The sequence below is a fragment of the Marmota marmota genome, unplaced genomic scaffold, assembly GCF_001458135.2.
Source record: "Marmota marmota marmota unplaced genomic scaffold, marMar, whole genome shotgun sequence".
In the NCBI taxonomy this organism is placed as follows: Eukaryota; Metazoa; Chordata; class Mammalia; order Rodentia; family Sciuridae; genus Marmota; species Marmota marmota.
In genome coordinates, this window is record NW_026000079.1 from 294970 (window position 1) to 311516 (window position 16547).

The following is a 16547-nucleotide window of genomic DNA, read 5'->3' on the forward strand; positions in this document are numbered from 1 at the left end:
ACTGGACACAGGAAGCAGCCCAGGAAGTGAGGACACACAAACAGACCCAAAGAACAGGACATCTCAGCCAACACCACATGGCCTAACAGATTTCACCTGGGCCTCCATGTTTACTTAACTTCGCTTATTCTCCCCTTCTACCCCCTTCCCCTCCCCCACAGTCATCTATTTGTCTCTCTCTTCTTTTTTTGGGGGGAGGGGGGATTTACCACTGAGCCACATTCCCAGCCCTTTTGATTTTTTTTTTTTTTTTTTTTTGGAGACAGGGTCTCCTAAGTTGCTGAGGCTGGCTTTGAACTTGCAATCCTCTTGACAGCCTCCAGAGTGCCAGAGTGGCTGGGATGGGATTCTAGGCCTGTACTGCTGAACCTGGGTGATCTATTTGCTTCTAGATGCTGATTATGGATGCTATTTTTTTTTTAAATTTGTGCCAGTGCAATTTACCTGTCTGCAGCCTCTACCTTCGCCCCGCACTGGGCCTCTAGTCCCTATCTAGATTATACTCACCTTGGGAACCTATAGACATAGTCCTGACCACGTGCCTCCAGATTCCAGACCTCTTGCACCTATAGCCTCCCTGGGCTTTAGCTCCTGGGCTGTAACCTCCAACCTTCTTAGAAACAGTTTGCATTATATGGAAAATATATATATATATATTTTTTTCAGTTCTTACATCCCATATCTTCTGGCTGTGTTCTGTATCCCTTGTGTACAAAAAGGCTCCTGTAATCAGTCTTGAGCCTGCTCGGTCATTAACTGGATGAGGAAAATGATAAGCCACAGCATTACTCTCATATGAGTTATAGCTTTCAAAATCATTATCCGAAAATAATTCCAGGTATCAAATGCTCCCGCAAACTACTCACGGTGAAATCCCAGAAAAACTCTACTAAACTCAGAAAATTTAAGATTTCTCGGCAGATTTCTCTGTGTGCACACTGCCAAACCATCTGTTTCACCACAAGTTCCAAAGATTGGAGGCTTGGTAACCTTTTGCTTTTTACCCAAACCACAGCATTTTAATAAATGAAACCAAACCCTGCTTGCACACCCACTCCCAATTTCTTTGGGATCTGAATCCCAGGTACCAATGCTCCCCCTTTCTCGTGCTCATAATCAGGCCGGGTACAGAACATTGGGAGTGTGTGTTCAAAACAGACAAATGAACAAACAGGAAAACCCCAGAGCTCCTAGTATTTGTCCCTGAACTGCTGTAACTGGCCTCAGGGTTCTGCAATAGTCACAAACGGGTGAATAAAATGTTTGCACATAGCGTGGAGGTGACCTAAATATAGAGCTTCTGCAATCTCAAACCCAAACCTGGACCATTTCACTCCAAACCCAGTCAGGCTCGTAAGTAACTAGTTGCTTGTGTATTAAATAACACAAAACATCATACTTTTTAAAACATTTATATTTATATATATAAAAAATTAAATATATATAATATATAGTGTGTTTGAGACTAAAAATATAGTACATAATATTTAAAAAAAAAAAAAAAAAGAAAAAAAAAGGCAGAATAGGAAAAGGTGTGAGGGACACACAGATACACATTGCTAAAAATCTACGATGGTTTGTCCTAACAAAAATAATATTTCTTTTTCTCTTCTCTTAATTATCATCATGGATCCATCGATTGGGATTTGGGTGGAGAAAAATTCAACTGGAGCCAGAAATAGAGGTTACAATCCCAAGAAAGGCTGGGGTAGAAAATGTGACCACGGGGAGCCTTGGGCCTCTTTCTGGTGAAGTGGGAGGCAGCCAAACTCTTCTGGGTCACTATTGCTAATGAGATTGGGTCAAGAGTTTGATTGTATTGGCAATTTGGCTGTTCTTTCTCCCCAGAATTTGGGTGTTCCCAGGGGCTACATCTGAATGCTCCAGAAGTCCTGACCCACACCAACTCAGAGGCCAGTGGTTGGGGCCAGCAAGAAGCCCAGGGATGGGGAACAGTGGAACGGTAGGAATGAATGAGAGTTGTATGCACATGGAGTTATTATTATTTTTTTAAGGGCAGGCTTGTACCAGAACTGCCCAGTATTGCCTGTGACTTCTGCGCAGCAATGATCTCTCCAGTGGCAGGGCCTGGAGCTCCCTCACAGTGATACAAGAAAATGGGATTCTGCCCCATCTCCCCAATTCAGAGATCCCCAAGCCACACCTCTCCTCAGCAGCCCAGAGGTTGAGTGTCGGAACCAAGCTGCCAGAGGTGAGCCAACAGCCTCACAAACAGCCAGGCTTTGACAAGAGGAGGAGAAATACCCTGGGGGACACGGAGAAGGGAATGAGATCTATAGATGCTGATTCTGTAGCTTTTTCACAAAAATGAATGCCTAATGATGCTGGTGTGCCAGTGGGCCTCAGTGCCCCCTCATGACCTCCTCTCTGGGCTCACCAGGGTCAGGAGCCTTACCAGTTCTCTCCGGTGATTCCTCCGACATGCAGAATGGGCTGCAGAGGCACAGAGCAGTGACCTGCCTCAGGTCACACAGAACTGAAATGATAAGAGAACCAGGGTTTCCGAGCCCAGGGTGGCTTTGGGAGGTCCTGTAGTTCAGCCATAGGGACAAACCGTCCACACAGCAAAGAGTAAGGCTGTGACCAAGTCAGCTCACTCCCAGTTGGGGTCTTGGCCTTAACCTTGGTTTCACACATGCCACTGGGCTAACATTGCTGTTTGTGGCCAGGTGTACCGTGTTTGTGGCCACCTGACTCTGTTTTAAGGAGCCCAGGACCTGATGCTCCTGACAGTGCCTGCAGGTTCACCACAAGAGACTCCCCTGCAATGTGCTCCATCCTGAAAGGCTGAAAAAGCTTCCCTCAAAATCGTAAGGAAAGCAGAAACTGCTGGATAAGGAAGAGTATCGCTGGCAGACAGGGTGGTCAAACTAACCTTCCATTCCAAGCTCAATATTTGAGAACCTAGCACTGCTCTCATGCCTGGTACTACTGTCCTTTCTCACTATGATGAGTTTTGTTTCATGCAAACTCTGTGGCTGGACTTTGAGGGATCCAGGATTTAGGATGCAGGCTGGGCCCTTCACAAGCAGAGACCATGGCTCATCCAAGGTATTAAGAACCTTTTTGGGATCCAAAGCTTATGTCAAAACCACTTGCCTCCTCTTCCCCCCACTTGCTCCCTCATGGAGGGGTCAGCTGGACCCACTCCCAGTCCAGCTCGAAACATTTGGACTGCAGGCTTCACCTTGTTCAGTAACCAGGAGGAGTTATCCTTTGGGCCATAGGAGTGTTTTGAGGACCAATTACCACTCCCCACCAAGAAATAGATGCCTGTCACCTGGGAGCAAACTAAAGGAAACCCACTATGCCCTTCTCTAGCCACAGTCTTCTTTGCAAACCTGTCAGAATCAAGTGGGAAGCAGCACAGATAACTAGGGTAGCTGTTGCTGCTTGTAATAAAGGGGTTTCTGGTGGAAATTAATTCACAACACTTCTGACAAAATAATGAAGCACATGGTGAAAGCTTCTTTCAATAGGGGAGAACCCCTGAGCTCCCCAACCCTCACGGATTCCTTACTGCTCCCAACTGCTTGCCAGGGATGCACAGCCCCACAGGTGAACAAAGCCAAAACGGAATCCTTTCAGGTTTGTGTAACTCTCTCCTCATCTCGCAGGACAGAAAGTTGGAGGCAATGAACATAGAGGTTAGGCCAGGCCACTCTGTGAATGAACCCAGCATCGGAACTGGGTCCTGGATCTGACCACTAGCCCCGTGCCCTTCCCACTGGGATGGTAATGTCCAAGGGAATCAGGATTCCAAGTCCTGGGGCAATGCAATGTTGGGGACTATAGCTTCAGACAACAGAGCTCTGTGATCAAGGGCATCTTCTCCTCCCTAGATAAGCTATCCCACTTGGTCCACCATGCAGGTTCTCACAGTTAAAACCGAAAAGGAGGATATGAGAATCTGCCCAATTCCCAAACAAAATTGAATACCTTGAATATTCCTGTTTTAAAGGTAACCCTATTTAGACTTCAATTGTTTAGATTAGCCATAGCTGCTGGTGCCTATGAAAAATTTGCACAAATTTATCTGCACAGGAACCTGCATTCTTAAAGCCTTCTCTCTGTGCTCTCATGAGAGGACTCCGTAGGACCGTTTGAGCTTCCAGGGGTGGGATACAGCTGGAAACCGTAAACACCCCAGGTAGGTCCTGTTCTGCAGGGACTGTCCGGCTCAAGTGGAAGAGGACACAGGGGCAGGCTGGAACTGCAGCTGCTAGTTTCCGGGGTATTACTTAGTCTTTACCAGTGAGAGGATGTCTAGGAATGTCACCCCACGGACCCATCTGTAAGGGGTGGTGATGGCCTGTGGCTGATGAGCATGTAACTCATTAAAGCGAACATGACTAATGAATGGTGACCACCGAGAAAGGGCAAGGAGCATTCTGGGAATTGCACCAGTGTCCCCCTCCCATCGGGCTGGCCACGGGCGAGGAGGCAAGCTGCAGACGCAGCTCCTCGGGCAGACAAGGCCGGGCAAGGGTACCGATTCTCTTTGGGGTGCCTGTTCTCTTTGGTCAGAAGGTGGCAGCTGAGAAGTGATGGCATGGAATGTGTGTGGGCGCGGGTGCACGTGGGGGTGGGACAAGAGAGCATGGCTTTGGAATGCCTGCAGTGCCCTTCTGTGCCTCCTTCTCCACCCGGGTCAGCGCTGAGCTCTCCCTCAGGGCCATCTCCAGGTCTCCTTCCCCTCCAGGTCCTCTCCCCTCACTCTCCTCTGACACGGTAATCCTTGCCAGCCTGTCTGAAGCTTCCCAAGTACCGCTCCCTGCCCAACCGCCCACACAGGGACGGTCACCCAAAGCTAGACACTCAAGGCACTGAAGTGGAAGAAGGAGTCGGATTGGTCCAAGGAGGGAAAAAGACACTTAAACCAGAACTTTCCTAGAGAGAACCTCTCCCGGCCCTCTGGGAGGTGGGCCCTAAGCAGCTGGTGGGGCTTAGGGCAAGACAGCAGAGTCAGAGACCAATGCCCTTCCCTAACCCTGTTGGAGCCCACCTGGACCACCTGAATGTATAAAATGAATTCAAAGTGCTTAGAGACTGAAAGGGTAATGGAGGGTGTCGGGAACTTGGTGGAGAAGAACAGGTATCCCTTTTTCTTTCCACTGGGACTTGTATTTGGGCAGGGTAACCCCTACAGCTTCTTTCCAGATGAGGTTTTCATCATTGTTGGTGTTGTTGTTGCCTTTGCAAAATAGCTTGCAACACCTCTATCTCAACCTACTGCTCCCCAAGCAGGCTCAAGAGTTAAAGCCAGGAAGTGGGGCAGAAAACGGAGCTGGAGGGCCTCCCTCTAGTGTTGGTTCTGGGAACTGCCACGCAGCAGCAGCAGCGCACAGTGGTCTCTTGCTGATCCATCAGGACATGGACCTGACCTTTCCTTCTCCACCACACTTGCAACTTATCTGGGTGGGCCCAGCACAGGGGGAGAAGGGAAGAAGGGAGCAGTGCTGCTGGAGATTTCTGGATCCCTCTGCACCCTGACAGATATCTGCAGTGGCAGCTAGGGTGACTGACATTTTGATACCAGTTGAGGGAAGGCTCCCAGGGCTGTTCTATAGACAAGAGCCAACAGGAACCCAAGGTCCCTTCTGCAGTGCCCTGAGGGGACAGATGCACCCAAGACAAGAAAGCAAACAAAGGGACTGAGTGGGCTATCCTGTTTTCCATCTGTGCTAGAGCCACCCACTCCCATCCTTAAATGTCCCCTAGGTCAAAGCCTGCCAACCCCTGCGTATCCCCCTGCCTGTTTATGGGAGACCAGAGGGGCGGGATAGAAAGGGAATGCTAAAAAGTGCCCCCTCTGTTCTCCCCAACCTTGACTTTCCCTGTCCCCGTGCTGGGGTCAGCAAGGGCACAGGTCGGAAGAGACACAACCTCCCGAAGAAGAGGGAAGGAAGGGCAGGCCCAGGAGGCTGGGGCATGCACAGAGCACCATCCTCGGGACGGGGTGTTTCTGGGAGACCTGCTCCCCACCTGCCTTGGTGGGAGGAGGAAGGCTGGTCCAAGAAGGGAGCAATTAGCAACGCCCCTGAATATCAGGGAACAGCTGTGAGAAGCCTTCTCCTCTGCCCCGCAGAGATGCCCCCGCCAGGTCTGGCCCCTACACGTGAGTCTGCATGCGCTGCTGGAACCGCTGGCCGTAGTCCGAGTGCTGAGAGGTGTAGGAGAACCGAGTGGCCGTGGCGTACTTGCCGATGGGGTCATACGCCTCGTACGGGGTCCGCTCCAGGCTGGAGGGTGGGCCCTGCGGGTAGCCCAGTCGGTAGGTGGGGTACCCAGCTGCCCCGGGGAAGGGGTGGGAGTTGAACTTCTCGTAGTTCTCGTAGGACAGCTGGCTGGTTGTGTCGGTGCCCGCAGGGGCAGCAGGGCCAGCGGCTGTGGGCTCAGGGCCGTAGTCAGAGGCGGGGGCCCGGCTGTAGGTATTGAGCTGGGCATAGCCGCTGGAGTGGGAGAGACGGGATGAGGGGCGACCATCAAAACGGGCAGGGCCAGGGGCGCGGTAGTCAGCATAGAGCACTGCCCTGGAGGACGGGCGGTCTTCGTGGGCGCGCACATTGTAGTAGCCATTGGTGGGGTCCTGGGGGGCAACGAGAGAAGAGCAGGGAGGCTGGAGTTTCCTCTTGGAGTCTCCCGGGACTTTCTGGGCCTCCCGCTCTGGCTCTCCCTGTTCCCATCCAGCGCCACTCCATCCCCCCACCTTCGCCGCTCCCTTCCACTAGGCCTCCTCCAGCAGCAGGCCCTGGGCCCCTATTTCCCAGTGGGCGGGTCCTCAGCCAGCCCCAGCCCTTTTCCCACCTTCATCTCATACTCCTCCCGAGTGTCGATGGTGTCACAGCGCAGGTCCTGCTTCAGATCCACATCATCCTTAAAGGACTGCAGAGCGGCAGGAGCGGGTGTCAGGAGATGGGGGCCCTGCTCTTGTCCCCCCTCGCCAACCCCGTCCCCATGCCCAGAGGCCACCTGCTAAGGGAAAGGTCTGGGGTCAGAGGCAGACTTGCATTCTGTGTCTTCCCCCAGCAGAGGCACTGGGATGTGGCCGGAGGAGGCCAGAGACCTGGCTTCCAGCAGGTACTGGAGATGGCACCCAGGGGTGCTCTACCACCGAGCCACGTCCCCAGACCTTTTTATGTTTTATTTTGTATTCTGAGACAGGGTCTTGCTAAATATCCCAGACGGGCCTTGTGCTCCTCCTGCCTCCGCCTTCTGAGCCTCTGGAATTACAGGTGTGTACCAATGCACCTGGCTACCCAGCACGAATTCTGTGACTAACATGCAGTGTGACCTTATGTATGTGGCTGCTGCTCTTTGGGGCTGTTGCCTCATGTCAGTGATGAGGGAGTTGGAGCAGAAAACACCTAAGGAGTTCCAACTCTGGGTCTGTGTGGCAGAAAGACGGGACAAAAGAAACCTAAGAGAACCCCACCCCTGCCTGTCCTCTCCTGGAGGGAAACTAACCTGGCATATGTATGTGTGCATGGGTATGAGTGTGCAAGTGTGTAGAAGTGAGTTGAGCTGGGTGGAGCTGGTCAAGAAGGGGACCCTCACCGAGTAGATGGCCTTCATGACCCGGGTCGCCGTGGAGACGCTGGCAGTATCGTCTTCCCGGTCAGAATGCATGGTGAGTGGCTCTCGGTTCACGGTTTCCACCTTGATGTCCAGCTTCCTCAGGGTCACATCTTTACGACCTGGGACAGGGAGATGCAGCTGGGCCAGGTGCTTTCTGCCGTGGCTGCTTCTAGTCCCCCCCATGAGCTAGGGAGCTCAACTGCCACCCCTTGGCTCGTCACGGGCACTGTCTGGAATGTCTCGTCACATGCCCTGGAATGAATGCACATGCAGTGGGGACAGGTGTGCTGTGGCTGCATGGGGACCATACTCACTGCCTTTGCGGCGTCGATAGAGGAAAAATACCAAGGCAATGAAGAAGAAGATGACCAGGATGCCTGCGCCAATGGTGGCCCCCGCGATGATGCCCACAGGTAACACCTCTTCCAACAGGGGAAGGAAAGGAACAGGGGTGAGGACAGAGCCATACTGGGAACCTGCGTTCAGTGTGGGCCATGAGCCACAGTGGCAACCCTGGATTGTGTACAAGGCTAAATTGTGACTGAGCTTGTGGACCATATGAGGTTCAAGTTCAGGTTGCAATGGAGAGGGAGGTCTGGATTGTTGCCGGATTGTAATGCTTCAGCCCGACCAGACTTGACTTCATGGCTGTGTCCCACCCCTGCAGCTGGGCATCGGCTTGACTCTGGCCCTTGGTTAGTCTTGTCTCTCCCTGTTTTGGTCCACCTGACCATGAAGCATGGTCCCGCCTTCCTGGGCAGGGCCCCTGTTTGAGGGCAGCTGTCTCCAAACACTCTGATCTGCCATCTGTGTTCCACCCTCTTGTTGCCTCCCCCATCCACACCACTGTCTTCTCCCAACCCCCATCACACCCTGCAGCATCCTCAGCTAAATCTAAATCGATGAGATCTCTAGTCATTTTCCATAGTTCCCTATGCCCAACCTCAATGCCTAGTTCTCAAAACCAAAAACAAATGCTGTCTTTCCCTCATCCGACTTGAGGATGCCCATAAGTCAAAAGCAGTCCATCTGACCAGCAGTGCCTGAAAGAGGAACACATCTCTCCTATCAGACTGAGGATTCTTGAAACGGTCGGGGAACCCAAACTTACTGAGCACTGTTACGTACCAGGCATTTTTGTAAATATTGTCTCACTGAATTCTAACAAAATACCCAACGAGATAGGTAGTGTTACCCGCCTTGTACAGATCACTTAATTTTTCTCCATCTGAATTCATTTGCTTCCACTGTGTAAGCTCCTCCACTAAGCTGAAAGTTATTTGTGGGCAAGACTGTCCCTGCAGCCCCTACCGCAGGGTCTGGCCCATAAAGATGCTCAGTAAATGTTCATAAGGGAGCAAATTTCCCCACTGAGCACAAGGCCAGCATCTGGTGGGGCTACTCAAGAGGAGTCCTCTCTCTTTCGGAGCCTTGCCCTGGAGAAAAGAGGGAGCAGAATCCTCGGGCTGCCCTGGGCTGGGCTGGACAGCCAGCATGGCCAGTCACCTCGCTCTTCCAGCTGGATGATGGCTGTGCCGGGCCCAAAGCTATTCCAGGCCGTGCAGTTGTAGTGGGTCTGGAAGTCGGCCTCCATGACATTGTTGATGGTGAGTGTGGACAACACCCCGCTGCCCGAGTTGGTCCTCTCCACTGTGTATCGTTCCAGGGTCCCCACTTCTAGGAAGTTCTCCTTCCATGCCCAAGCCTGGGGTGGGGAGGACAGGAAGGAGGTCAGAAAGCGGGAAGTGGCAGAAGCATTTGCTCGGGTGTTGCCTGATCCTCCCTCTATTCCCCTCGCCCCCATCTGCCCTGTGCATCCTAAGACCTGCCCAACACTTACCCTATAATGAACATCACACCTACTGCCTCAGACCCTTAGCATTGAGGAGCAGGGGCTCCCAGACATGGAGGACATCAAATTTACCTAGGGAAATTCTTTAGAAAGTACAATCTCCAGGGAAGAGATCTAGGGATCTTTTAATTATGACCCTGTGTGATGTGGATACAGCTGACCCAATAAAGGGATGTTGCAGAGGAAAGTTCTGGATTGGGATTTGAGGACCTTGGACTATAATCTTGGTTCTCTCCTGTCCCTGAATCCCTGTGTGGCCTCTCTTTCCCTTTCTAGGTCTCAGTTTCTTCATCTATAAAATGAGAGAATCAGGCTAGAAATGGGCGATATTCAAAATTTCTTCTAGCTCTAAAGTCTGTGATTCCATAGCTTAATCTTGAGCCTTACCTTTAAACAACAACAACAAACAAACCCAAAACTTTATTTTATTGATTTTTATGTGGTGCTAAGGATGGAACCCAGTGTCTCACATGTGCTAGGCAAGTGCTCTACCGCTGAGCCACAGCCTTAGCTTTGACCAACCCGCAAGAACCTGCAATGCTGGCACTGGAGACCCACCCGCCCGCAGGCTCTTGTAATGGGCAGGAACCAGAGAGGAGCATCCCCCAGACCCCTGCCTTCCCCACACCCTGTCCTCACTCACAGAGTGGAGCTAAGGAAGGGGAGCAGCTGAGAACTAACTGCCTCCTTTCCAGGGATCAGTCCTCCCAGCTCTGCAAAGATGGCCCCCCGGGAGCCCAGCCGTCGGCTGCCCGGGCGGCCGTGGTAATGAAGTGTCCCTGGGCAGCCCTGGAGTTAGCCAAATGGTCATTAAATGTGATGAGGGGTTTGACGGTTAATGGTCAGGGAACGAATTAATGGCTCATGGTGTGGGGGGAGGAGGGAGGAGTGGAGAGGGGCTGGGAGGAGGGATGCACGAGAAGGGAGAGGAGGATGGGGCAGGTGGGAAGGAAAGCCCGTGGGGAGGGAGGAAGCAGGCTGGGCGAAGGGAGGAGGGAGAGGGAGGGGGAAGGCAGGCAAGGTGGGAGGACAAGAAAGCCCTGGGGATGAGGGAGGAGAGTTTACAGGTCAAGCAACTAAGGTTCAAAATGCTATGAAACTTGCCCACGGTCACCCACATAAATGAGGAGGTGGGACAGGGGAACAGAAAGGCAGAGGATTAGAAGACCAGGAAAGGGGGTGAGGACATCGAAGCGCCAAGCCAGAGGCAGTGGGCAGAGCAGCAGGGGCTGGGGTCCAGGCTGGGTCCCAGCACTCACGATGCGGTCGGGGGGTGGAGTGCTCCCTATGAAGCATTCCACTTTGCCACCGTCACCTCTCACAGCGTACTGCACCGCCTCGCTGGAGATAATGGGGGGCCCTGCGAGCGAGAAGACACGGTCAGGGCCCGTCGGAACCTGCAGCCCCTGCAGTCAGGAGCCCCCACCCCAACCCACTCAGGCCACTCACCATTCACATAAAGTGGCACCTCCCGCTCAGCCACTCCGATCCGAGGCACGATGGCCCGGCAGGTGTAGGTGCCGGCATCTGCCTGGGTCACCGACTTCAGAAGCAGTTGGTTGCTGTTACTCAGAACCTGGGCAGAGAGAGCAGCCTCGGGTGGGGAGCCAGGAGGCCTGGGCCCCTAGGTCCGTGAGGGCCCCGCATTGGAGGCATTGGAAAGAAAGCAGGAAGGGCCACAGGTGAATTCCCAGAAGGGAGATGGAGTTCCCGAGTCCGTTCGATCCTTCCCCTGACTCTAAACACACTGGCACTGAAACAGATCATCTGTGCAAGAGAGGCCAGGGGCTGAGAGGAGGCCAGCCAGGGCAGGTGGAGGCTGCAGTAATTTTAAGATAAAGTCCTATTGAATGATCTCCTCCAGTGGGTTTATTGCCAAACCAGGTAGGACACCTGACCCTGAAATTCTTCTTCCTACCATTCTGGTCCAAACTGTCACTAGGCCCCCATTAGGGGTCTCTAGAGCTGCGGAACCCAAACTTCTCTAGTGAGTCATTCTGGCTTCCCCCTCTTCCTGTTCACCGTTAATTTCCTGGATCTTGTGCCACCAGAGCCATGTTACCTCAGGCCCTCTTTCCTCCTCCCCCACCAGCCACATCCCCTGCCCATGCCAGCTTGTCCCTCCCACAGCCTCTGAAGTGGTCAGCTGTCTTGTGAGCAGGGGAAGGGCCGACCGCAAGCACTGCCCTTCTCCTCTACATTGCCGGACCCTCGCTGTATTGCCCAGGTTCAACTTGAAAAAAAGAATCCTAACCCCCTCCTTGCCCCTTGCTAGGCCCCCATGGCCACATCCCTTTGTCCCCATTCAGGATGGACAGGGAGAATCTTACCATGTTTGAGTCCTTCTTGGTCCAGGTGAGGGTGAGGGGGGGATTCCCAACCCAGACACAGGTGAGCGTCACATCAGAGCCAATGTCTGTAGTCGTGGGCTTGGGGTCAACTACAATCCGGGGGGCAACTGAGGTAAACACAAGCAGCTGGTCAGGTCCGAAGCTCACTGGGGTCAACACCCATCAATCTCCCCTTCCAGCCCCCACCCAGCTACCCCTCCTTAATTATTTCCCATCGTTAGCTCCTTGAGCTGCGTGGGTCCTTTCACCACCCCCACCCTATGCCCTGTGAAGGCCCTCTCTCCCTGTCCCTGTCCTTTTAGCTACTCACAGTGGACGTTTACTAAAGTGCTGACGTTGGTACTGCCCACTTTGTTGTGGACCTCACAAGACACGGGCTCCGTGAAGAAGGAGTAGTCGACGTTTGTCTCGTAGCGGCTCTCCTGGGCATCTTCAATCAGGAAGCCCCCCTTGGCCCACCTGGGGGAGGACGCAGCACAGAAGTGGGATCACGACTTGGCATCCTCTCTCCGCTACCTCCGAGGACACTGGCCTCCACAGTACCCCCACCTCCTGGTCTCACTATCCCTCCCAGAGCGCTCCCAGCCCCAACCCTATCACCTATAGCCCAGGATCTCGGGGTTGGCTGTGGCCTGGCATGTGAAGACAACACGCTCGCCTTCCTGCACCGTCTGCGGCTCAATGGACAGGGTCACTGTAGGAGGGTCTGCAAAGCAGGGGACAGGAAGTCAGAGTCTCTTCTGTCTTTTGAATTTCTTATTCTCCCCCTGGCACATATGTTCTGGTGTGATCTGGGAATGTGGGTTTGCAGTATGATAGGTCCAATAAATAAACCATCTCCCTCATCTTCTCCACACAGGTGGAAGGGTGGTTGGCGAGGGTGACTGACCACCAAGGATGGCACCCAAGGGGCAAACTATTTAATGGGTGTAATGACACACCACAGCCACTAGGCGTCAGTGTGGGCTCACTGGTCTAACTACAAGGGGACAGGGTGGGAGCATCCCCAATTACTGCTGGCACCCCCATGTTTCCTGGGCAGAGAGGGAATTTACTGAGCACCTACCAGGTAAGCATACCCCGTGCTAGGCGTTCTTATATTCTAACTTATTTAATTCTCACAACCCCAAGAAGCAAGTCCAGATCCAAAATCCCTTATCTGAAACCCTTGGGACTGGAATTTGGAATTTTTCAAATTTTTTAGAAAGACTCTTTACTATGCAAGATCCCCTGCAGCATTTGAGCAATGCGTCATGGTGAGACATATAACCCACTTTATTTATTATTTATTTTGGCAGTTCTGGGGATTAAATCCAAGGATGCTGGCTCTATCACTGAATTACATTCATTCTCCAGATCTTTTAAATTTTTATTTTGAAGCAGGGTCTCACTAAGTTGCCAAGGCTGGCCTTGGACTTCTGATCTTCCTGCCTCAGCCTCCCTAGCTGCTGGGATTACAGGCGTGTATGTGCCACCACACCCAGCAGGAGCATATAAATACCTGTTTTCAAGTTTTGACCCTAAATCACTTTAGTTTTTTGGAATTGTGGATAAAGGACTGTTGGTCTGTATTGCATATTCTGCAACTACAGTGCCCCTCTGTCAGCCCTCAGTGCCCCGAGTTCCAACCAGGAAAATGAAGACAAGGAAGGGAACAACTGTCCTGGGGCCCCTATGGGATGCTTATTCTGGGCTTCTAAAAAGGTTGCCTGCATCCTCTCCCCACCTGACAGCCCCCGACTGCCCCTCCTCGGGACCCCACTCACGATGCACATCCAGCTCAATGGAAGTCTCCTTGCCGCTGGGGATGGCCTCGTTCATGCTGCGGCAGGTGAAGACGCGTCCAATATCCAGGTCTGTGGGGTTAATGAGCAGCTGGCTGATGGTGGTCTCCCTCTTCCCATCCTTCAGCAGTTCCTGGGAAGGGCCGAGGGTGGGTGACACGGTCAAGCTAAAAACCCTCTGCTCTCAGGGGACCCACTCAGAGTCGAGCTTGGGCAGGTGGAAGGCTTTAAAGTTCAGCTTTCTCCCTTGCTCCCAACTTCTTCCCCACGATGTGATGTTGTTGTTTTTAATTTTTCAGACTTTATTATTATTATTATTATTATTATTATTATTATTATTATTATTATTATTATGGGTACCAGGGATTAAATTCAGGGGCACTCAACCACTGAGCCACATCCCGAGCCCTATTTTGTGTTTTATTTAGAGGTAGGGTCCCACTCACTGAGTTGTTTGCAACTTGCTTTTGCTGACGCTGGCTTTGAACTCACGAGCCTCCTGTCTCAGCCTCCTGTCTCAGCCTCCTGTCTCAGCCTCCGGAGCCGCTGGGATTATAGGCATGCACCACGGCACTCACAGACTTTATTATTTTGCAGCAGAAAATAGTTTCCATATATTCTCCCTACCTCAGTTTCCCTCATTATTGACATCTTGCACTAGTGTGATAAATTTATTACAATAACCAGGTGTGGTGGCACACACCTGCAATCCCAAAGACTTGGGAGGCTAAGGCAGGAGGATAGAGAGTTCAAAGCCAACCTCAGCAACATAGTGAAACTCTGTTTCAAAATAAAAAGGACTGGGGGTATAGCTTGGAGAGAGAACACACCTGGGCTCAATCCCGGGCCCCTCAAATAATAAACAAACAACAGAGGAACCAATATTGATATATCATCACTGAAGTTCATAGTGTGCATAAGAATTCCCTCTTTGTGTTGCATAGTTTCCCCCATGGCATTGAGCTTCATTCTTGGAATTCTTTGAGCCCAGTACAAGTCCTTCCTCTTCTGGAGAGCCTGTGAGGGCCAGCCCCAGGCTTCAGGACTTTCAGCCTGAACTTGGCCCCTCACAATCAGGCTGCCCTACACGTGGCTCGAGGCACATCCACCTGGCTCCCTGGGTGTGTTTCAGTGCCGGGCCTTTCCTGCTGACAGGTAAATGCCTTTTGAGTTTAGGGAAGGGACTCATAGGCTCAAAGTCACTGGCTCAGTGACACGCAAGCAGAGGTCCCCAAATATGGTCACAAGAACCCTCAAGGCCTAATTTCCCATATTGCCAACCGTCTAAGGGAAATGCTCCCATGAACCAAAGTAAGGTCCTGCAGTTTGACAGTCATACACACATCTTTGGGGGACTGGGACAGTACAGTAACACTCATGTTGCTTCAAAGTGCCACAGGCTTAAATGAATATGAGAAGGGGGTGGACAAGAAATGGCATTAACAAATAGACTTGACAGATTTTATATAAATATATATTCATAATATGTGCATATATATACACACACACACATCCCCCTACATCCTGGGGATTGAACCCCGGGCTTCACACACACTAGGCAACTGCTCTACCACTAAGCCACATCGCAGCAGCCCAACTATTTTAAAACATGTACCCTATAGGAGAAAAATAACTGAGTTCTTGATGGTAAAGGGTTAAGAACTACTGAGGCCAAAAGATCACTTTTAAATTCCAGAGAAGTAGAAGGAATTTTTCAAGGTCATACAGTGTGTTAGAGTAGAGCTAAAGCCAGAATCCCCTAAGCTCATGCTTGGAGGAATGTTCTCTCTCCCCACCCTGAGAAGCATCTCCTGCAGCACACAGCAAAGGGCTGGGCACATATGTTACCCCATGGCTAGCAGAAGGAACCCAGGAAACAAAGATTTTTTTTTCTTTTTTTGTGATACCAGAGATTGAGCCCAAGGGTGCTCTACCAATGAGCTCACCCCAGCCCTTTCCATTGTTTTCTGAGACAGTCTTGCAGAGTTTCCCAGGCTGGCCTCCAATTTGTGATCTTCCCGCCCCAGCCTCCCAAGTCTCAAGGATTACAGTCATGCACCATCAGACGGGCTTCTACCACCAATTCTGACATGTGACCTCGGCAAGTCACTTACTGTCTGGATTCCTTATCAATAAAACATACGTGGAAATCCCCGTTTCCCCAACCTCTGAGTTGTCGTGATTGGGATAATGTGCCAACTTGATGCTGAAGGAAACGGGTAGAGGTGACTTGTGCAGAGAAAGCACTGTCAGACCCAGGTACAAATCCCAGCTCGCCAGCTGGGTGACCTTGGCAAGGCACACGACTTCTCTGGTTATCGGTCCCCTTTGTGAGCTCACAGGGAGACTGTCCAGGAAGTGCGTATCATGCAGGGGACCTGGCATACAGGAGGTGCTTCATCAATGGCAGTGGCTAGTACTATCCTCCACTGCTGTTCAGCCGACTGGCACAGTGAACCCGGGAATCCAGCTCTCTAGGCCTCCGTTTTTTCCCTTCTCACATCTATGTTCTCCCCAGTCTATGGTCAAATCCCCATGGGGACAGAAAAGTGACCTAGGGCTGGGCCAAGAGGAGCCAAGGGGGCAGGCCAGCGTCTCACCGTGCTGGCCACAGCGCCCTCCTGCTGCGTCCCGTCCCGGAACCAGATGATGGTGGCTGCAGGCTTGGCGTTGAAGGCTCGGCACGTGAGGTTGTGGGGGGTGCCCGCCTGCAGCAGAATCACAGGGCCTCCATCAATTCTGGTGTCCTCTGGGGGGACTGCGGGGGAGAGCAAAGCAACGTCAGCCCAGGCTGTGGCCAACAGTGCCCTCCTGACCAAGACCTCTGCCCACAGAGGCATCCCTGCACCCACATCCACACCTCTCTGCAGGGCGGTGCCACCCACCCCTGACTTACAGTAACCGTATTGCCCCACGCTATGTTCATGTGCTTGTCCCAGCCTCCTGCCATGACTATTCTTT

General features: G+C 52.1%; 1 protein-coding gene across 4 annotated transcripts in view; it reads right to left on the minus strand.

Annotated features, from left to right (window-relative positions):
- Positions 1-5196: 5196 nt before the first annotated feature.
- Kirrel1 (kirre like nephrin family adhesion molecule 1) overlaps positions 5197-16547 on the minus strand; it is an 86586-nt gene continuing 75235 nt past the window's right edge. Inside the window, exons 4-15 of one of the 4 annotated variants that reach the window (XM_048814642.1) lie at positions 16187-16344; positions 13569-13719; positions 12403-12508; positions 12113-12261; positions 11782-11909; positions 10901-11027; positions 10711-10811; positions 9106-9304; positions 7914-8021; positions 7579-7718; positions 6829-6993; positions 5197-6610 (exon numbers count right to left, since the gene is read on the minus strand). In XM_048814642.1, coding sequence (XP_048670599.1) covers positions 6134-6610; positions 6829-6993; positions 7579-7718; positions 7914-8021; positions 9106-9304; positions 10711-10811; positions 10901-11027; positions 11782-11909; positions 12113-12261; positions 12403-12508; positions 13569-13719; positions 16187-16344 — 2009 coding nt within the window. In that variant the 3' untranslated portion in view covers positions 5197-6133. Of the gene's footprint in view, positions 6611-6828; positions 6994-7578; positions 7719-7913; positions 8022-9105; positions 9305-10710; positions 10812-10900; positions 11076-11781; positions 11910-12112; positions 12262-12402; positions 12509-13568; positions 13720-16186; positions 16345-16547 lie in introns of all 4 variants that reach the window. The other 3 variants (XM_048814641.1, XM_015502633.2, XM_048814643.1) reach the window with 3 other exon arrangements.